Source organism: Danio rerio, chromosome 16 (assembly GCF_049306965.1).
Source record: "Danio rerio strain Tuebingen ecotype United States chromosome 16, GRCz12tu, whole genome shotgun sequence".
NCBI lineage: Eukaryota > Metazoa > Chordata > Actinopteri > Cypriniformes > Danionidae > Danio > Danio rerio.
Genome location: NC_133191.1, coordinates 2851763 through 2874803, shown reverse-complemented (window position 1 = coordinate 2874803; position 23041 = coordinate 2851763). Strand labels below are relative to the sequence as shown.

Genomic DNA, 23041 nt, shown 5'->3' with positions numbered 1-23041 from the left:
GTCAACAGCGGCCTCTAGTGGATTTACACAAGAACAGCAGGCGCGAATGGCACTCGCAAAAGAAACTTGAGACGTTAAAAAGCTACACAGCGACTTCTGGTAGATTATGATGTTCTTCCCTGTCAGTGAAAGACTGTCCAGCAAACTCACAAGCAGTGAATTGTGCACAATTATCTGCTTTTTAGGTTGTAGGAGCGTTTTATTTACTCATGGTGTCCTCCCTCACCATAGTAAGCTACCGTCATATAAAGCATATGTGATAAATGGCGCCAACACATAATAACCGGTTATAAATATTATTACAACAATGCAGAATTGTTCCCATTTGCATCGTGATGCATCGACGACACTGACATTCCTGTGTATTTTCCCTTATTTCCAGGGGGCATTACTAACAATCTAGGCTCCTTCTGAAAACGTACCCTCATATACAATTCTGGAAAGCGCCAAGTACGTCCCAGGAGGTTTGCTTTTCTGCACTTTTTGTTTTGGCGGATCCACAAGAGGCCGCTGTGTACGCATTTTCAGATCTCAAATTTCTTTCGCAAGGAGTGCTATTCGGGCCTGCTGTTCTCATGTAAATCCACCAGAGGCCGCTGTTGACTGACTGACCGAACGAATGATCCACCCTCCCCCTTACTTAAACCCAACCCACAGTGTTTACAAAAGCAATCTAGAAAAAACAAATGATCCTGATTTTTACCACGTTTTCAGACTTTACCACATTCTCACCCTGTTATTTACTTGTTTATTTTATTTTTTGGCTTCTGTTTTTGTCTTACCTGCTTTCTGGAACCCTATTTTGCCGAACTCAAACACGTCATCGTGGTCAACTCCACTCCACATCTTAAGTCCGCAGACATACATTGTGAGCCACAGGACAAACTGGTAACAGCAAAAAAGTTGTCAATACGGAGGTAACCTGTCAACTGGTAAGCGTGAAAAGAAACGGCATCGTACCGCCCTGTAGTGTTCGTTTTAAAGACGAGATGCAGCCATACGTACCTCTGGCGACTTAATTCATGATCCCCAGAAATATATATAGGGGTACATTTTCAGAATGAGCTTGTGTTGGTTAATAAATGCCAAATACAAAACAATGATAAAATAAGACAAATTAGGACATCATCATGCTGTTCAAAAGTTTTAGTCGTCGCTCTTCTTCAAAACTCTTCACATTTGAACAGATTCCGCAAGGGGTACAGTATACGCAAACTTTCAAGCACTACTATATCTTCCTTTTAGTTTTTGAATTAAGTTACAATAAAAATACACAGAAGAAACGCATATGATTTTTTTGCAGCACTAAACATCTCCTATACTTCACAAACAAATCTTTGACAAACCAACATGTCAAAGACAGCTAAAGCAATGTTTTGAAATCACCAGCGTGTCTCCAGTCTTCAGGAAATCAGCCTTGTGTATAGTAAGCCTGGTTAAATGCCCCTGACCCCTCTTTCCTGACAGGCTCTTAGACATTTGACCTCTGCTTTACGCCCCATGAAGAAATGTGCTGAACTTGAGCTTGAATATGTGAGAGTGGGTCTCCCCGGGGATCTCATATGTCAGGGACGCATCAATAACAGAGATTTATGACCCTTCGGCCCTGAGCCCCTTCATTCTGCAGTCAGTATCAGACACATAAGGCTGGTACTGAGCTCTTTAGGATTATCAGTCATCGTTTATGTGGTCCTGTGGTTCCTGTGCATGACACTTTCCCTCTGCTAAATTTGTATTCTTTTACAGGTGATGTTTAACAGAGCAAGAACATTTTCACAGTATTTCCTGTTATATTTTTCTACTGAAAAAAAGTTGAATCCTTTTAGTGTGGCTGAAAAAAATGTAAAAACTGCTCAAATAAATATTATTGGCACCCTAAAGAGTTTTTTTTCAATTGGCTAATTTTTTAGGGACCAAACTTAATTAAAGGGCACCTAGGTTACCCCTTTTTTCAGATTTAATATAAGTCTTTTGCGTCTCTAGAATGTGTATATTAAGTTTCAGCTCAAAACACCCATCAGATTTTTCATTATACCTTTTACAAGATGCTGTCTTATACTGATTTCCAGCAGGGGGTGGTTTTGTCGTACTGCGCCTTTAAGCTTTTTCTTTCCCGCCCACTGTTTCTACATGCCTCCTCCCTCAGCTGCGTCAGACAACAGACAAACTTAAAGGAAGGAGGTCTCACGTAGCGTTTGTGAGATACTACTGTAAGAACTTACCTTTACTAATCAGTATTGTGAAGTTGCATTGATGAGTCACACACAATATCGTTACAAAGTTAACACACACACACACACACAAACACCCACACATGCAGGCAGGCAGACAGAGCGCGCTTAGCCTAGTTAAGGCTAACCTCAAGGCTAACCTCAAGTGTGGATATCTGTTATGCTAATGTACAAAATAAAACTGATTTAACTTCCACAAACCGGGATTGAAGCGTCTTCTTTTATAAAGCGGCTGTGCTGATGAAGTAAAGCTGAAGTAAAACGCTGTAATTAATTACACACATACTCTGTTTTAAAATACTTTAAACATGTGAAACTCACTCTTAATCACATTTGATGATGATTGCTGATCCTAGCGAACAGAACAGAGCTTTTATTCCCGGTTGCTTTGCGTATGTCTGCCTGGTCTTGTTGACATATACACGCGACTACCGGAACATGTTAATGCGCGCAGCTGTCAATCAATTCGGTGGGCGGGGGGATCGCACACCTACGTAATGGTGCGATCGATTTGAAAACAGCTCCAATTGGCAGACCCTTTATTTGTAGTTAAATTGAAAAAAAAGGACTGGGTGTGTTCATATCACCCCAGTATGACGGTCTATACACTATACCAACACACAGATCTGTCCAAACAGCTTGAAAAGTAGATTTTATACCATAGGTGCCCTTTAAGTCTTTAAAATGCACTTTAAGCTGAATACTATAGTATCTTGCAAAATAACTAGTAAAATGATCATGGAAAAGACAAAATAATGTTTTAATTAGTCAGCAGTTAATATTCCCCCTTATTTTAAATCACTTGTGAAATATTTTTAAAAATATGTTTTCACATTTTCAGAAAAAGATCATCATACCAACAGTAAAATGTTGTGGTGGTGCAATAATCTGAGGCTGTTTTGCTGCTTCGGGACCTGGAAGACTTGCTGTGATAAATAAAACCATTCAATTCAGCTTTATTTGTACAGCGCTTTTACAATGTAGATTGTGTCAAAGCAGCTTCACATAAATGGTCATAGTAACTGGATCATGGTAGTTCAGTTTTTAACCATGAATTCTGTTCAAACTAGGGTTCTGCAGCAGAACAATGATCCAAAGCCCATCAGCATGTCCACTTCTGAATGACTAAAGCAAAACAAAATGAAGACTTTGGAGTGGCCTTGACAAAGTCCTGACCTGAATCTAACTGAGATGATGTGACATGCTTGTTTTAAGGTCATGTCTTTCAAGCTCTACTGTATTTTCAATTCAAGATTTTTTGCAGAAGCAAACATCTTCTATACTGCACAAACAAACCTTTGACTAACCATGTGGTGGTTGTAGTGCAATGATCTGGGACCGCTTTGCTGCTACAGGACCTGGAAGATTTGCTGTGATAAATAAAAGCATGAATTCAGCTGTGGACCAAAATATCCTGAAGGACAACATCCCACCATCTGTTAGAGACCTCTAGATGAAGCATGCTTGAGATTTGCATCAGGACAATGGTCCAAAGCACACCAGCAAGTCCACTTCTGAATGGCTGAAAATAAAACAAAATGAAGACTTTGCCGTGGCCTAGTCAAAGTCTTGACCTAAATCCAAATGAAATGATGTGGCATGACCTTAAAAGGGCGGTCCATGCTTGAAAACTCCAATGCCGCTGAATTAAAACAATTCTACAAGGAGCAAGTCCACTTCTGAATGACTGAAGAAAGACAAAATGAAAACTTTGGAGTGGCCTAATCAAAGTCCTAACCTGAATCCAATTGAGACTTTAAAAAGGTAGTTCATGCTTAAAAAATCTCCAATGTTGCTGAATTAAAACAATTCTGCCAAGATGAATGAGCCAAAATTTCTCCACAGCACTGTAACAGACTTACTGCAAGTTATTTCATGGAAAAAAGTAAATAATACAATGTCAGAATGAGAGTGTTTTCAAGTCAGTTTTTGGGTAATCATCATTTATGTCTTAAACACCTGAAAACACAAATCCCCCTCGCACCATCCAGTGGAAAACTTTCCGGCGTTTAACTTAATCTCCGGTCTTAAGTTAAAGCACTTGTTATCACACATGCGTCAGTAACCTGAGTGCTCTGAACATGAGACAGATCTTGATGTGAGCTGCTTGTTTTACCCTACTCAGAGTGTCCGTTTAGACAGAGACTTCTCTCTTGAATGGACATGCGATTTTTAATCAGACTGCCTTTTCCAAACCGGTCTCTAACCTCTTCTATCATATCAGTATCCACATCTAGATAATATCTGTTTATAATGAGTTTGTTCACTTGAACAGAGAGACTAGAACAGTTTAATCTTTATCCTCCTGCAAAATCTGGATTTGGCTGAATTACTACACTCAGTCTAGAGTCATTGTAAAAATGAAGAATATGGACCGATTCTGATTGGCATTGTGTTTCTTGTTCTTCTTTTTTTGAACTAATCCAATGACAAATCAAAATTAGACTAATAACCAATCAAAAAACTAAAACTAACCTGATTGGCAATCAACATTTTTCCAAAACTACACTAATGACCATTCAAACAAGTCCAAAACTACCCCATTGACCTAACAAAACTAGGCTAAAATAGCCCAATGGCCAATCAAACTTTTCCCAAAACTACCCCATTGACCTAACAAAACTAGGCTAAAAATAGCCCAAATGGCCAATCAAACCTTTTCCACAACTAGACCAATGACCATTCAAAACAAGTCTAAAACTAGCCCGGTTGCCAATCAAAAATATCCCATTGACCAATTAAAACTATAGCTCAACAGCCAATCGAAATTTTACCACAACTAGAGCAATGACCATTCAAAAACAGACCAAAACTAGCCCAATTGCCAATCAAAATGATCCCAAAGGCCAATCATAACTATCCCAATTACCAATTAAACCTAGCCTAAAACTAGCCCAATGGCCAATCAACATTTTCCCAAAACTACACAAATGGCCAATTAAAACCAGTCCAAAACTAACCCAATAACCAGTCAAAACTAGCCTAAAACTAAACCAATGGCCAATCAAAGGTTTTTCAAATCTAGACCAATAACCATTCAAAACTACTCCAAATCTAGCCCAATGGCCAATCAAAACTAGACTGATGACTAATTAAAATGAGTCCAAAATAGCCCAATGGCCAATCCAAACAATGACCAATCAAAATTCTCTCAAACCTAGACCAATGATTATTCAAATCTACTCCAAAACTAGCCTAATGGCCAATCAAAACTAAACTGATGACCAATTAAAACGAGTCCAAACCTAGGCCAATGGCCAGTCAAAACTAGCCTAAAACTAGCTCAATGGTCAATCAAAGTTTTCTCAAAACTAGACCTATGAACATTCAAAACAAGTCCAGAACTAACCCAATAGCCAATCAAAACTAGACTGATGACCAATCAAAACAAATCCAAATCTAGCCCAATGGCCAAACAAAACTAGCTTAGAACAAGCCCAATGGCCAATCAAATATTTCTAAAATTAGGCCAATGACCATTCTAAACAACGTCAAAACTAGCCCAGTAGCCGATCAAAACTATACCATTGACCTGACAAAACTAGCCTAAAACTAGCCTAATGGCCAATCTAACTTTTCCCAAAACTACCTCATTGACCTGACAAAACTAGGCTAAAAATAGCCCAATGGCCAATCAAACTTTTCCCAAAATTAGCCCAATGGCCAATCAAAACTAACCTAAAACTAGCCCAATGGCCAATCAAAACAAGTCCAAATCTAGCCCAATGGTCTTTTTCTTCTGTTAAACTGGGAGAAGACAACAAAATCATCTTCACTAATCAAGGACATTTTGTTTTGTTTTGCAAATGATTTGACAACAGCTTAATTAAAACACATCGGTGTAAAGTTTGTGTGCATAATGAATTTTTCAGATTTGATTATAGAAAACTTCAGTGTTCAAAGAACTTGTGTGAGAGGCACTGTTTTAGTAAATAAGGAAAAACCTATGGGTTGTATTTTTTTCTATGAGCCAGCAAGTTTGACCAAATTACTTACAAATTTCAGTATGTGATATTTTGGGCATCTTCATTGGATGCAAATTCTTGAAACACTCCTCCAGTTTTCCAGACTCACTTAGCATTGAGAAATGTGAATGAGAGCTTTGAGTTTCCAGCAGATGCATGCTCTCTGCTATGGCATTGCCAACAGCTGCTGCTCTGACATGACCGAAATCCATGACCAAAGCCATCAAGTTGGTTTGTGCCATCCACAATAAAAGTTCTACCACCATAGAAGATGGATCAACAACTGAAAAAAACACAACTCATGTGCAATTACAAAATACAAACCACACAAATTTATTGACGTAGGATCAAGAAGACAACTGTATTCCTCAGAAGACCTTCTGTTTAAAAGTGAAGGAGAACAATTCATTGCATGTACGCAAAGATCCTCAGGAGAAAAAAAAAGATGGACTTGAGAAAACTCTTGGCATCCAGTATGTGTGTAGATCAATAAATGTAAATGAAATTTGTACAACTAAATCTCATGGCAACATTTTGATTAACCGGCAAATTAGTATACGATTTGCTCATCTAGTGATGGTTGGGTTCAGGGATGCGGTTTGGAGGCATGCCATCTTTTAAAAATCTTTTCAGAATCTTATGAATTTGTACGAATTTGCAGTCACTTTTCTGACAATATGTTAATAGTTTCTACTATTACTTTTCTTGTTAGATTGTTTTGGATTTGCATAACCCTGTCTCAGCTTGTTTATTTTCGCTCTTACATTACAGATAGGCTTACTGAATACAAACCTAACAGATCACTCAGATCTTTAGGATCATATAAACTAGAAATTCCAAGGGTTCAGTCAAAGCAGGGTGAATCTGCCTTCAGCTACTAACAGCGCCCCCTGCTGCTGGAGTCAGCTTCCAGAAATGATCAGATGTGCTCCAACATTAGGCACATTCAAATCAAGACTGAAAACACATCTGTTTAGCTGTACCTTTACTGTATGAGCACTGTGCTGCGTCCGACAGATCGCACTATTATGTTTTTCGTTTTCTTTTTCATTCTTTTATAACCTATTTTAACTCATTTTAATTTGTTTTTATCTGTTTTTAATAATTTTTATTGTCTGCATTTTATGTTCCTAAACTTGTCTTTTTTATTCCTGTTTATGTAAAGCACTTTGAATTGCCACTGTGTATGAAATGTGCTAAATAAATAAACTTGCCTTGCCTTTCCTTGCCTCTTACAGCTGACTGCTTACCTCCGTGTGGACTGCTTTTCTGCTGTTACCAGTTTTCCCAGTGGCTCGCCACATACGTTCGAGGACTTGAGATGTGAAGAGGAATTGACCGCAACAATGGGGTTCCAGTCTGGCGAAGAACGCTTCCAGAAAGCTGGTAAGACAAAAATAAAAGAAGTAAATAACTGGAGAAATGGAATATTAAATGAGGAAACAGTGGGCTTGGCTTGTTTTTTCTACTGCAAGCTGATCGGATGTAGTAAAGTAAGCATTTCATTCAGAAAGATGGGTGAAAAGAAGAGTTATTACAACCTAGCAGATTCCTCCTCCTTCCCAATTTCTGCTTGTTAGCAAAACTGACACCTGAAGGGGCGTGGTTAAGTATGTTAGCCACGCCCAATGACTAAAACATTCATAATCTGAGGCTGCGAAACCGCCTACTACTCAGTAGGTACTGCATTTGAATTTAAACGTACTACTCGGCTGTTAGAAAAGTGCTCTCTATACAGTATGAATGTGAGTAGTATGAAAGGAATTCGGATGAACTACATCTGCCATTTTGTCATGGTCACGTGACCTACCTGCGACAGTTGCGTTGCTTCGTGGGGCATTATGGGATAGCGCAGCGTGCATGGGATGCACACTTCAGAATCTCGCCAGAAGTAGTAAGTCATCCGGGTACTTCTTGCATACTATTTTTCGAATTCTATGAATTCTGACATACTACTCGGCTCGCATACTGATTTTAGCGTAATATATAGTATGGAAGTATGCGGTTTTGGATGCAGCCTGAGAATTTAAAACAAACAGGAAGTGCATTTTCAGATTTCAATCAAAGATTACTTGTGCAAACTCATTCCAGTACATTCTTTGATTTAGTTTGAAGCATACTGGGGACTTAACTGACCTGTAATTGCGAACTTTGTTATCTTGGAAATCTTTCTGAATGCTTGAAAGGAGACACATGGGAATACTGGATTTTTTTTATGTATTTGAAATAATATTTGAAAGACAGGAGACCTCCACAAAGTGGAACAACAGATTTGATTTGTGATTTTGATTACTGAATGCTATGAACATAGGATGGATTTAAACAAACCTGTTAGGACGTACTACATCTGCCATTTTGTCATGCTCATGTGACCTACTTACGTCAGTTGCGTTGCATCACTCCCATTCATAAATTCTCTCGCGGGGCATTATGGGATAGAGCAGCGTGCATGGGATGCGCACTTTAGAATCTCGCCGGAATTAGTAAGTCATCCGGGAACTTCTCGCATACTGATTTTCAAATTCTATAAATTCTGACACTACTCGGCTCGCATACTGATTTTAGCGTACTATATAGTATGGAAGTATGAGGTTTTGGATGCAGCCTGAGTATTTAAAACAAGCAGGAAGTGCATTTTCAGATTTCAATTATAGATTACTTGTGCAAACTCATTCCAGTACATTCTTTGATTTAGTTTGAAGCATACTGGGGACTTAACTGTCTTGTAATTTCAGACTTTGTTATCTTGGAAATCTTTCTGAATGCTTGACAGGAGACACATGGGAATACTGGATTTTTTTTACGTGTTTGAGCAACAGATTTGATTTGTGATTTTGATTACTGAATGCCATAAATATAGGATGGATTTAAACAAACCTAGCTCGCATGCTTAAAACTACACAAAAAGAGTCATGTGGTACCAGAAATGGATGATCTCAAAGAGGTCTGAATAAGTGACGTCTCTGCAGAGAGTATATATGGCAGATTAAAATAACACAGGCCTGACTTCAAGGTCTGCTTCTGTGGGAACAAGAAAAGTCTCTATGCTTTCTTCATGCCTTTACTTTGCATAGCAGCCAAGTGGAGATTTGGCCACTGTGCGTTCGGTAGCTGGGCTTGGATACTTATCGAGGGGAAGAACGAATATCATGTTGACAGAGAGAGGGCGAGAGAGAGAGGGGAGGAGATTTCAATAACTCCCTTTTCCACCAAAAGCCTCTTTTCTTCTCACTCTTCGCTCCCCCTCTCCGTTTCCTCCAGAGGAGAATGAGCGGGGAGGACGGAGAATAATAAATAACTTCATCATTCCAGTGTCTGATTTCAAAGCGAGGTGAAAGGCAGGGTCGGGATACCATAAAGGAAGCAGAGGTGGACTCATGGGAAGAGGCATCTAATGATCTGGGACCTGAAAAGTGAGGGTGGGGTAAAGTGGGCCTTGCAAATTAGATCTGGAGCCACCCAGCCTTTCCTCTCCTGGAGACTATAGCGTTTCAGCTGAGGACAAAGCCTCTTGCATCCGAGGCACTGCTGACTACATGTGAACTTTATTGACCTTATTCTTGATGTATGTATGAGCGGGCGCAGCCATTGGAATCTTTTTGGCTCGAGACTATGCTGCTCAATGTTGCAAGCTCTCATTATATTATTCTACTTGTGATGTTTAGTCTTGAACACACTTGTTTGTAGAGCAAGCCGTTTTCTGATGTTCATTATTCCTAGTCATTTCACCCATAGGCAACTGAAACTAAAGTTCCTAAACAATCGCAAAAACAAGCACAGAATAAGTGCTGCGTCCGCATACTTCCATACTATATAGTACGCTAAAATCAGTATGCGAGCCGAGTAGTATGTCTGAATTCATAGAATTCGAAAATCAGTATGCAAGAAGTACCGGTATGACTTACTACTTCCGGCGAGATTCAAGAGTGTACATCCCATGCACGCTGCGCTATCCCATGATGCCCCGCGAGCAAATTCATGAATGGGAGTAAAGCGACGCAAGTGACGCAGGTAGGTCACGTGACCATGACAAAATGGCGGATGTAGTACGTCCGAATTCCATTCATACTTTTCACATTCATACTGTATAGAACGTACTTTTCTAACGGCCAAATAGTACGTTTAAATTGAAATGCAGTACTTACTGACTAGTAGGCGGTTTCGGACGCAGCCAAGGTCAATAGAGGAGGGCAAGATGAATCATGGCAACTTATGAATGTGAAACAGAAAACGTTCATTTTTTTCGGCTTAGTCCCTTTTTTAATCTGGGGTCGCCACAGTGGAATGAACGGCCAACTCATCCATTATATGTTTTACGAAACGAATGCCCTTCCAGCTGCAACCCATCACTGGGAAACACTCATGCACTCTCATTCACACACTCTACGAACAATTACCCAATTCCCCCTATAGCGCTTGTGTTTGGACTGTGGGGGAAACCGGATCACCCATGGAAAACCCATGCCAACACGGGGAGAACATGCAAACTGACCCAGCCAAGCTTGAACCAGCGACCTTCTTGCTGTGAGGCGAAAGGTATAAAGTGTTTTTTTTTGTTTTGTTTTTTATGCTACAACACTCTCCTATTGTAAAAAATGCTGGTTTCCACACAATCAATCTGTGTAAGGACAACATGAAGGAATTAAGTTACTTATTAAGTTGGATTGAACATAAAACAAAACCTCAAGAATTGTGTTGTTACATCTCATTTTAAATAAGTAGTTTGAACAGCAAACGTCATTTTTTAGAGTGCATGTCAACTATGAACAGTGCTTAATTTATCAATTGTGAGGTCCCGAAACAGATCATGCATGAACGGATCATGCATGAAACCCGTAGATGTAGAGGTGTCACGCAGGAAAGTGGAGAGCTGGGGGGTTTGGAGAGGGGGGGCGGGGTAGATGATGTTGGAGCATTGCATGACGGAGGGGTGTCGCAAACAAAAGTGATAGTAAACAGTGGACGGTAAAATTATGTGCTGGATCAGATTTTAGGGGTGCCGGATACGGAGTGTTCCAGCACAAATTAAGCCCTGAAGATAAATAAGCCACCCGGTACGTGCGTCAACACTGGGAGCCAGTGGAGATTTAAAAAAAATTGCTTGCAATCAACCCTTGGAACAAATAAGTACATTTAAAAACAAAAAACAAAAAATTAAAAAACAAATTACTGACCAAAAGAGTACTGACTAAAAATGCAACCCAGGTTCAATATTGATATGTGCCCCTGTATACATTTCTGGAGAGCGCCAAATATGTCCCAGGAGATACGTTATTTTGCAGTTTTTGTTTTCACGAATCCACCAGAGGCCACTGTGTACGGTTTTTCAGATCTCAAATTTATTTTGTGAGTGCCATTTGCACCTGCTGTTCTTGCATAAATCCACCAGAGGGCCACTGTCGACTGACTGACTGACCAATGCCCCACCCACCCTCTTTCCCTAAACCCAACCAACAGTGTTTTTAAAAGCAATCCAAAAAAAGAAAAGCCCTCATGGCTGCCTGATTTTTATCACGTTTTCAGGTTTTACAATGTTCTCACCCTGTTGTTATTATGTTGTTTATTTTAGTTTTTTGCCTTTTGTTTTCGTCCCTCTCGCTTTCTGGAATCGTTTTTCGCCTGACTCGACTCTTCATTGCGGTAAACCCGACATAGGTGGCGAGCTATTGGGCAAACTGGTAACAGCCAAAAAGCCACACGGAGGTAATTGGTCAGCTGGTAGCACGAAAGACATCAAACTGACCCGTAGCATTTGTTTTAGAGATTAAAAGCAGCTCTGGCTACATATTTCGTGCTCCCCAGAATCATGCACAAACACCCTGCTTAACTTACTATTGCTACAGAAACGCTCATATTTTCTGCATTATTTTATGTCACTTCTCCTTGACCTAGCCATCAGATTGCTGCTGTTTTTCTTACTTTGTTCGTTCCTAATCGCAGGTCTATAAAAACAAAGTGCAAAGACGAATTCCAGAGTGCCATGGCACTCCAAAGTCAACTCTACAGTCCATGACTCTCTCGTGCAAATATTTCTGTAATGCCTTTTTTGACCCTCGTTTTCCAAAAATAGAGCTGCATTAGCAAACGTGAGAGAGAGATGAAGTGTGGAGGACAACATGGGCTCCCACCTCCGATTGCAAATGCTTTCCTCAAAAACTCTCCTGTTGTGTTCCACTGGACAAAATAACAACCTAAGGGTGTGGAACAACATGGAAGTTTGGACCTTTTCAATTCTGACTAATATTCGGAAGAGAGGAGCGTCTTAGGCAAGTAGGCTATATTATTATTATTAAAGGGTCACGAAACACCAAAACACATTTTTTGAGATGTTGACAGTCATATATGTGTCCCCACGCTACTAAAAACACTACACCTTAAAAAAAATAAATAAATAATTTTACAGAAAATATCCCTAAATTTTTACAATAATTTTTTGTCATTTAAAATTATATGTAGAACTTAGTAAAATGACAAATAATCTCTTTAAATTCACAGTTTGACATTCATTTTAGGTACTTTATCATTAAAGACAAATTACTGACATTTCTGTTTTTTATATAGGGAAATTACAGTATTATTTATACAGTATTTTTTTGTTATTTTAAATTATATTCAAAAATCCAAAAAAATGACAAACAATATCTGTAATTTAACAGATTGACTGTAATTTTATGTACTATATAAACAATGACAAATTACAGCAATTTGTCTGTTTTATACAATAAAATTGCCGTATTATTTACACAGTGTTTTTTCCTGTTTTTTTAAAGTACATTTGAAATTACGTAAAATTAATCAGCTGCAACCAATCTCTTGGAAACACACTCATACTCGGTGGACAATTTAGCCTACCCAATTCACCTGCAATGCATGTCTTTGGACTGTGGGGGAAACTGAAGCACCCGGAGGAAACCCACACGAACGCGGGAAGAACATGCAAACTCCACACAGAAACACCAACTGAGCCGAGGATCGAACCAGCGACCTTCTTGTTGTGAGGCGACAGCACTACCTACTGCCCCACCTTGTCGCCTGGGCAGTTTAAGAGAAATTTTTAAGAAAAATGCACTGTAGGTGCATTGAAGGTGGCTCAATTGGTAACACTTTCGCCTCACAGCAAGAAGGTCGCTGGTTCGAGTCCTGGCTGGGCAAGTTAGCATTTCTGTCTAGAGTTTGCATGTTCTCCTCGTGTTGGCGTGGGTGTCCTCCGGTTGCTCTGGTGTCCCCCACAGTCCAAACAGATGCGGTATAGGGGAATAGAATAAGCTAAATTTGAGTATGCTGGAACAGTTGGTGGTTCATTCCCCTGTGGTGACCCCTGAAAAATAAGGGACTAAGCTGAAGGAAATAACCCCCAATTAGCACTACTAGCTTAATAAACTTCTTATTAGCAGTTTATTAATAGGTAATAAAATAGAAATTGGGTTTAGGTATTGGGGATGCAGAATAAGATCATACTTAATAACTACTAATGAGCAGTTTATAGGCAGGTAATAAGCCAGTAGTAAAAAGCATTAATTGTGACCTAAACTAAATTTCGCAAGAACAGTTCGCTTCTCTTCTCTGACCCTTGCGCTGACAGGCGCACATCCAATTTTCCCCTATAAAAGAATGAACAGTGAAAACGCTGACTGACATCAAAGTCGACGAGAAAATAAAAATCACACTTGCTTGGCTCGTCCGTGCGCATTCCTGAAAACCCAATCTCTCGTCATAGCTGTATGTTTATGGAATTACGACCTGGGCACATTCTGCCGATGCATGCAACAGCTGACGGTATACGCAGCAAAATAAACAAGCATTGTTTTCCTGCTTATTAAACATGTTTGGCACTGCTGTGTTTGTTTCGGGGTTTTTTTTTATTTGCAAGAATTTACGACAGGCTTTGCTTTCATGTTGGCTGAGTTATGTGGTGCTCTCTGGCAGAGCTACAGTAGGAGCTTTGAAGTGCGGCCATAAATGCAGCTCAAACGCGGCCAACATTGCATGCTGTTGTAGAGGTGGAAGAAGGACACAGGTTTGAGTCAATAGGGAGGTGGGGGTGGGGGGGGTATGCAACTGTTAAAAAGTACTGATAACACCAGCTGAACTCCAAGCATTTTACAGACCACATGAGAGATGAAAGTGCAGCGTACGTTTTTAGCCACGCCAGAATGCTGGTCAAGGAGTGTAGCGCACTATTCCACGCAAAATAAGGTTTGATCTGGAGCGCAAATGTTGAAATGAAAGACAGGTGGTATGAATACGCTGGCTTTTATGAGTGCTTTGAAACGTGTGCTTACGTGACCTCTTCCTTCACACATTAGCAGGTGTTTTGTAGGTATTTATCTTAAGCACAGCTTACAAGTCACCCAACTTAAATTGATTAAGTTAACTTGAACAGGATTGAACATGAAATAACTAAAGGGGTGGTCCACTGTGATATCATGTTTTAAACTTTAGTTGATGTGTAATGTAGCTGTGTGAACACAAACAACATCCCTCAATGTCAAAGTTCAATGCAAAGGGAGACCTTGGCTTTAACAGAATTAGCTTAGCAAAGCCTACAGCTAACATAGTTTGTGGACTACAAATAAATACATCCAGGTTTTTGAGATCACCAATGCTTCTGGGTACGCGCATTCACAATGCTTATACACCCATGCAGCAAAGGGGCGGGGCCAGAGGAGCTGTAATGTTGTAGCAGAGGAAGCTAAAAGCTATTCCAGAGAATTATAATGATATAGCGTTTGACAAAAGATAACTGTTAGAATCTCTCCCAGTTCAGTTCTGGATTCGGCTAAAACTCCTCTGAATAAACGAAGCTGTGGATTGTGAGCCACAACCTGTGTGTTTTTATTTCTTAAAATTGATCTATTACATGCACAGTGTCTAGCGTTAACGCCAGGGGCCTCGCTAGACCCCATTTTCCTGGGACATGTGCCCCAGTAAAAATTGCCAGTGCCCCAGTAAATGCTTTGAGATAAGATTTACTTCATATGCAAGTGTATTTGTTAAGAGTGGTAATCCCAGAATAAAGATGTTATTCTCTACATGCAACCAAACCAACGCTGATGAAATCAATGTTGTTTACTCATAAACAAAACTGAACATATGCGCAGAAAAAAACATACCCTCTTGACGCTGATGCACTGCTCTGCTCCCGGTGTAAATCCCAGTTGTTTACATGCACAGCAAAAAAATAGCTGCGCCGTTCAAGCGTTGCGAATCCAGGGTCTTTTTTGCGGAGGTGTCAGCATGCAGTGAGATTTGCAAGTCAACAAAACAAAGTTTATATAATATGATGGTGATCCTATTTATACTAAGCATGGCTGCTGATAGATTTTTTTTAAATTTTTTTGTATGAAGCAGAAAGGAGAGATGAAGTCACGGAAGTCAGACTTAGATCCAATCCCAATTCTATTTTTGTACCCCTACCCCTTCCCCTTCCCCTTGGCCCTTACAACCGAGGGTGAAGGGGAAGGGCTATAAAATTTACCCCTAAGAAATGGGACAGCACTTTAATAAATCTAATTCTCGACCATAAGTCGGGTTTAAGATAACACACAAAAGCTAGTTCTGTAAAACATGATTTTTTGTATTTAATTGAATTGTCTATATTGTCTAAATAAGCTTTCAGCCACTAACAGCACCCCCCGCTGCTGGAATCAGCTTCCAGAAATGATCAGATGTGCTCCAACATTAGGCATGTTCAAATCAAGACTGAAAACACATCTGTTTAGCTGTGCCTTTACTGAATGAGCACTGTGCTGCGTCCGACATATCGCACTATTATGTTTTTTCTCTTCTTCTTCATTCTTTTATATTACATTTTACCTGTTTTTATGGTTTTTTTACTCATTTTTATTATTCGTTTTTATTTTTATTTTACTTGTTTCTTTCATTCTTGTTTATGTAAAGCACTTTGAATCTCCAATGTTTATGAAATGTGCTATATAAATTAACCTGCCTTGCCTTGCCATAGCATTTCATTGTAATAAAATGAATATTTATATTCATAAATTATCTTAGCTTCACTCCAGTTGTGTCTTTAGATTGTTTTCCAGTTACATTTAGGATTAATTTCTGTTATTTATTTATAATAATAATTGTATAAAAGCAATAATACTGCTTTTATATATATATATATATATATATATATATATATATATATATATATATATATATATATATATATTATTTTAGGGGAGCTGTGCCCCAGAAGACCTTTAAATCTATCAATGCCCTGGTTAACGATATATTGTAGCGAGTACATAAACAAGGATGTAAATAACAGGAAATGCTGTTTGGCGCTGCTAACAATTTAGCTACAAATTCATCTTTATCCGTCAAACTGCTGTAAATAGCCACAATCTTCAGCATTTAATCTTCAAATGTTATTACGCCCTGACTGCTGCTCAGTGAAGTGATTGGTGGTCTCTGAAAGGTGAGTTGTTTTTCATTTATTTTAACATCCTGATTACACAACATAATAAACCTATAATAACACATATCTATGATAATAACACATCCATATCTTAGCAGGGTCCGTCATGGTTTCGAGTCCCCTAGAAACATTTCTGTTGCTTTACGTGGATTTTTGCAAGTGTTGTGACCAATTTGCTGTGCGTTTCTTCAGTTGTGACCAATTTTCAGCACGTGTGCTGTCAAATTGATGAAGATCGTTTTTTTATTTGCTGGTGTTTTTTGTAAGTGTGCTTTCTTAAATTGCAGCGCGTTAAACTCTCTCGGACACCGTACAATGGAGCAAAAGGAGCCCCCAACATAATGAAAGGGTAGTCAATTCGAGCAGAAGTGGGACCAAAGAAGCCCATCAGTACAATTAATTCCAGGTGAATTCCTGCCTGAATTGGTAATACATTGCGATTATGCTTAGTTCGTTTGAAGTGAGACTCCTAATGTGCGAATGACCAGAATATGACCTGAAATCTCATCTGGAGGCCATCATCTCTATACGCAGTGAAAATATAAATCACCTAAAAAAGAAAAAAAGGGCTGACTCAGAGTGGTCAGTTGTTTTAGTCATTGCTGTGTTCAGTGTGAATACGGCGAGTCTTTCATCAGCACTGACTGATGAGCACTAAGTGGTGCTAACCAGTGAGATCATGCTTAAAAAAAGAACGACATGAAAAGAAAACGCAAAGAAAAACAACGAGATGAAAAATCACAGGCATCAGAGCGCGGTTCCTCCTCTTTTAAAGTTTCCCATGCGATAAAAGCAGAAAGAAAGTATCAAGCTATAGTTCATGTGAAACGCTTTGTTAAGTGTCCAAGATGTTATTTATCATAAAAAATATCGGTAAAATAGCAGCTTTACAATATTTTGTGGTTCATGTTTTATTTTTTACACATTTATTTATGCTTTTGAATTGCATTATGGGACCTTGATTTTCCTTCCGATAACTTTCAACCTTAAAAAGTTAGAAATAGTATATGCTTTTAAATAGTTTAACGTGCTGTTTTGTCTTGGTGTTGTATATTCAATTCAATTCAATTCAGCTTTATTTGTGTAGCGCTTTTACAATGTAGATTGTGTCAAAGCAGCTTCACATAAATGGTCATAGTAACTGGAACAGTGTGGTTCAGGTTTTAGTGTTTAAGTTCAGTTCAGTTTAGCTCAGTTCAGTGTGATTTAATCATTACTGAGAGCTCAAACACTGAAGAGCAAATTCATCGATGCGTAGCTCTACCAATCCTGAACCATGCGAGGCAGTGGCGACAGCGGAGAGGGAAAAAAAAACTTCACAAGTATATTACGCTACAAAAACCTTGTAATGAGCTGCCAGCACATTTTGCAGAATGTGCAGAACCACCCTCATTCGAGTTTTTGGCCGCTCGTAAGAAAAGGTTTGGCCACCGCTGATTTAATTAAAGATTTTTAGGAACAAAATTCAGCCCAAAATACTCATTTGTTGCCTTTACCTTACTAATACCAGTTTGGACCCTCTTTGCCTTCAAAACTGCCTTAATCCTTCGTGGCGTTGATTCAACAAGGTACTGGAAATATTTCTCAGAGATTTTGCTCCATATCGGCATGATAGCATCACGCAGTTGCTGTAGATTTGGCGGCTGCACATAATGTGAATCTCCCGTTCCACCACATCCCAAAGGTGCTCTATTGGATTGTGCTCTGGTGACTGTGGAGGTCATTTAAGTACAGTGAACTCATTGGCCCCTTTCACACAGTGATACCGGTAAATATCTGGAAAATTTCTGGAACAACTTTACCGGTATATTGAAAAAAGCGCTGTTCACACAGGCGAGGACGTTACGGAAATTTTCCGGAAAAGAGCATTCACACATCCATTCCAAAATACCAGTAAATTCTGACATCATTCACCACAAATGAGCTTTAAACGGCTGCGCTTGTATTTGTAAACATTTGACTAAATTACAAACTATGTGGATGATCAATATTGTGAACAACTTTCACAGGATCATTTTCGCATGTCGAGATGTTCATAATATGTGCGTGTGCGGCGCTCACAGGCTGTTTCACAGGCACACGCAAAGCTTGAAGGTAAACAAACAACGGCTTATCATAAGCATCTCATCGATGATTATTTACACAGTTGGCATTAGGAAGAACATATAAACGTGATCTGACTAACTTCTAGCAGCTAAATGTGTCTGGAAAAATATTCAAAGGCTTTTATTCTCACAAACCGCGCGGACGTAAATGCGTCTGACTGTTGTGATTGGCTAAAGCAGACGTCTCACGTCAGCACGTTCTAGACGTGCACGCGCTTATTACGGCAATCTTCCTTCTGCGTTCACACAGCGCAGCATTCCGGCAAATTGCCGGTAATGTTACAACTTCTCTTTCCGAAAAATAGCCAGAACGAATTTACCGGTATTTTCAAAAAGGACCTGTTCACACATACAACCTTTCCGGAAAATTGCCGGCAATTTTCCGGAAAGGTCTGTATGTGTTAAAGGGGCTAATGTCATGTTCAAGAAACCAGTCTGAGAAGATTCTCACTTGAAATGGTGCGTTATCCTGCTGGAAGTAGCCATCAACACTGTGCTCATAAAGGGATGGACATGGTCAGCAACACTACTCAGGTAGGCTGTGGCGTTGACACAATGCTCAGTTGATACTAATGTGCCCTAAGTGTGCCAAGAAAATATCCCCCTCACCATTACACCACCACCAGCCTGAACCCTCCAGTCATTTATCAGCTATCAGCCCTGCCCTAAATGACTTATAGTCCCAATGCAAATGACTAATAGCTGCCCCCTAAATGAATAATAGCCCACCCTAAATGACAGATAGTCTCACCATAAATACCCCCCCCACCCCCCGTTTCTCTGGTCTAGATCCACCGCTGACTATAGCATGTAAGTCAGGATCATGAAAGGAACATTCAAAAAGCAGCTCATGTAAACACCTTAATCAAATTATTGTCTTATTCAGATTAAGGCAAATCACTACATTTACATTTACATTTAGTCATTTAGCAGACACTTTTATCCAAAGCGACTTGATGAGCAACAATGAATAAGTGCTTTAGGCAAGTTTCAGGTCTGTAAAGTCTAAGAAGGGAAGTATTAGTAGTATTAGTTTTTTTTTTTTTTCACTAGATCACCGATAACCATATAAACATAGTCACAAGCCCCAACCCTAGAAAAAAGGAGTTCAGTATTTTGATGACAGCCTCCTTCCCACAGGTTAGTAGTAAGCTAAAGTAATTTTATAATGCAAATCTTAAATTCATGCTAACCAACAACTGATCAAAGGAAAATATATTAATGCAATTCAAATATATAAAATATGAATTGATGTTTACGTTAAACTTTAAATATATTGTTCTATCAAAATATATATTTTTAAAGATTTTGTCAAATAAAAGTTTGATTTAGAGTCATCCACAATCATTTTGTGGCTCAAAAGTATCGGTTCCGGCACCGTTTTGGCACCAGTACCATTTTAAAAGTATCAATTTAGCACCGGTATCGAAATAACCCCAAATGATATCCAACCCTAGTGATTGGTGGATTGATTTAGCAGGGGGCGTCAATCTCAGTCATTTGTCAGCACTGAAGACAGTAACTAAATAATACACAAATCCAGTCCACTCCTCCCACACAGAGACAGGAAAGGTGGAAGGAGGTGAGATTTAGGATGCAGAATGTGTGGTCTGAGCGTTTAAAGCAAGTGAAATTTACCAGAATCAAAGTCAAACAGCACTTAGTTTATAAAAGATAAGAAGCCAGAGTGTGTTTAAAGAAACTTGTAGACATACACTAAATCTGTGTGAGCAAACAGCCGAACAGAACTGCAGAACATTTTATGGAATTAATAGACATGAGATGTGTATTGAGGTAGGATTTAGGGTCTTTACAGAAAACAAAATATGGTTTCCCTGCTGAAAAATCCAGCTTAAACTAGCCTAGGCTGGTTGGCTGGTTTTAGCTGGTCGACCAGGCTGGTTTAGAGGGGTTTTGGCCACTTCCAGGCTGGTTTCCAACCATTTCCAGCCTGGTCTTAGCTGGTCGGGCTGGGAGATGACCAGCTAAAACCAGCTTGACCAGCCTAGCCAAGCTGGGAGTCCAGCCAAAACCAGCTATGTCCAGCTTAAACCAGGCTGGTCAAGCTGGTTTTAGCTGGATTTGGCTGGTAATTTTCCAGCCTGACCAGCTGAGACCAGGCTGGAAATGGCTGGAAACCAGACTGGAAATGGCCAAAACCCCACTAAAACCAGCCTGGTCAACCAGCTAAAACCAGCCAACCAGCCTAGGCTGGTTTAAGCTGGATTTTTCAGCAGGGTTAGCATCTTAAAATGTGCAAAAAGTGAAATAAATAAATTAAATAGTACTTGTCCTGTTTTATTTTTAACAGTCAAACTGACAGGGGAAAATGAAAATTATCTTAAATGTAAAATAACAAACAGGAGAAAAAAATAACAACAAAATAAAAAAAGTGTGTGTTTGCAGGAATGGGTTTAGATGAGTAGAGAAAAATCAATAAAATAGACAAAGATTAATTGCCCCTTTCACACAGTGATTCCAGTAAATATTGCAGAATTTAACAGGAACATTGTAGACAACAGCAAATAATAATAAATAATATTGATAATAAAGACAAAAATATACAAAAATTATATATTACAATAATAAAACGTCATACTATATCTGTACATTCAGTAATTATGCACATTATCAGGGGAAGAAAAACATTTCTAGTAATATTTAATATCTATCTCTGATTTTTTTTATTTTCATTTGTTTCATTGTAGAAATAAAAATAATAGGTTTGTCCTTGTGAAAACTGTCCGCGATCAGTGACGCGTGGTGTGAATCTCGCGAGACAACACGTGATGATAAACATGGCTGCGGTTAAACTCCAGAAGAGTGTTGTGAGCCAGGCTGGGAAACACACAGCTTCTGTTATCTTTCTTCACGGCTCAGGTGCTTTTAAAAGTTATTAAAGCCTCTCTTGTGCGGACGTATATTGTGCCCGCTCCTTAGAAAGGAAAAATAATACCGTTAAACGGACTGTTGTGGCTCATATGGTACTGAATAAAAGGGCTTCAGAGACGCGCTGGAGAAGTGAAACCCACTGTCGTGTGTAAATAATGCACTTCTCGCGCTTTAAATCATCGACTGACTTGCTCAAAGCCAAATTAATCATAAGAAATACTTCAGACAGAGCTGAAGAATTGTATAAACTATCTCTGAAATGTTAAAAGTCTACGTTTAAATGACACCAAACACTGCAAACTATTAAAATCAGTGCTATAAAAGTGCTTATAACAAATATATTATATTATATATTATAAATACAGTGTTCATAATATAAATGCAAAATACTAGATTAACTTTAGTGTATTCATTAATACAATTGAGGCACCCTTCAACGCTAAAACATATTGTGGTTACTGCGAATTTAGTATAGTATAGTATATAATATAGTATAGTGTTTTAACCATACTATAGTAAAGTAGCTTACATGAATCGATCTGTTCTGGTAATTTTAGTCATTTTGGCGATACAACAATATTAAATATTATAGTAATATAAACAAATGAACCAATAACATTACTGTTTTCTACAATATTGTAAGAACTAAAGTATTTAATACACTTGAGGCACTCTTATACATTAAAATATATTGTGGTTAATTGTGTTCTCGCATAAAAAATACTAATAAATAATACTAATAATACATAATAAAGTGTTTTTAACCATACTGTATTGAAGTTAATTACTTGAATTGATCTGTTCTGGTAGTTCTAGTGGTCACACAACTATGGTAATATAAACAAATGAACCAGTACTTTAGTTTTTTACAACTAATGCAGTAAAAGCTAAAGTATATTACAGTATTTCTTACAGGTTATCTGTTCACTAATGCTATATTGTAGCAATCATTACCAAAGGGTTGCAAATATAATATATGCAGTTTAATATGCTTTGCTATAGAGTTGAGCAAACTTGTAGTTTTGAATACCTCAGATTAAATAAATTCGCCAAATATTTTCCTTGAAATGATATCTCATATTCCGTTTCAGTTGGAAGTTCATCATTATGCTGAAATAATAATACTGAATAATTTATTAACCCTTTGCTCTGAAGTTCTAAACGAGATGAGAAAAATAATCGCATATTAAATAAGATAAAAATATTGAGTACACACTTTGTAATATACTTCTCATTTCCATATCATCAGTATCTATAAACTATTAATAACAGTAAATTAATTTACACAAAAGGTATGATGGATATGAGATGAGGTATAGTGATCTCTCAGCTCTAGTGTGAAAGTTGGCAAACAATTTAGAGACTTACTTTTTCATTCATTCATCTTCCTCCGGCTTAGTCTCTATTTCAGATGTCACCACC

At 38.6% G+C, this 23041-nt stretch overlaps 1 protein-coding gene across 10 annotated transcripts in view; it reads left to right on the top strand.

The window, feature by feature from the left end:
- The first annotated feature begins 21515 nt into the window (after positions 1-21515).
- The window catches only part of lyplal1 (lysophospholipase like 1), a 65674-nt gene continuing 64148 nt past the window's right edge, over positions 21516-23041 (top strand). For 9 of the 10 annotated variants that reach the window (XR_012391443.1, XR_012391440.1, XR_011006569.2 and 6 more), the window contains exon 1: positions 21516-21607. Coding sequence is in view for 4 of the 10 variants with exons in the window: in XM_068213957.2 (XP_068070058.2) it covers positions 21517-21607 (91 nt within the window). In the remaining 6 variants the exon portion in view is untranslated. 10 annotated transcript variants of the gene reach the window in all.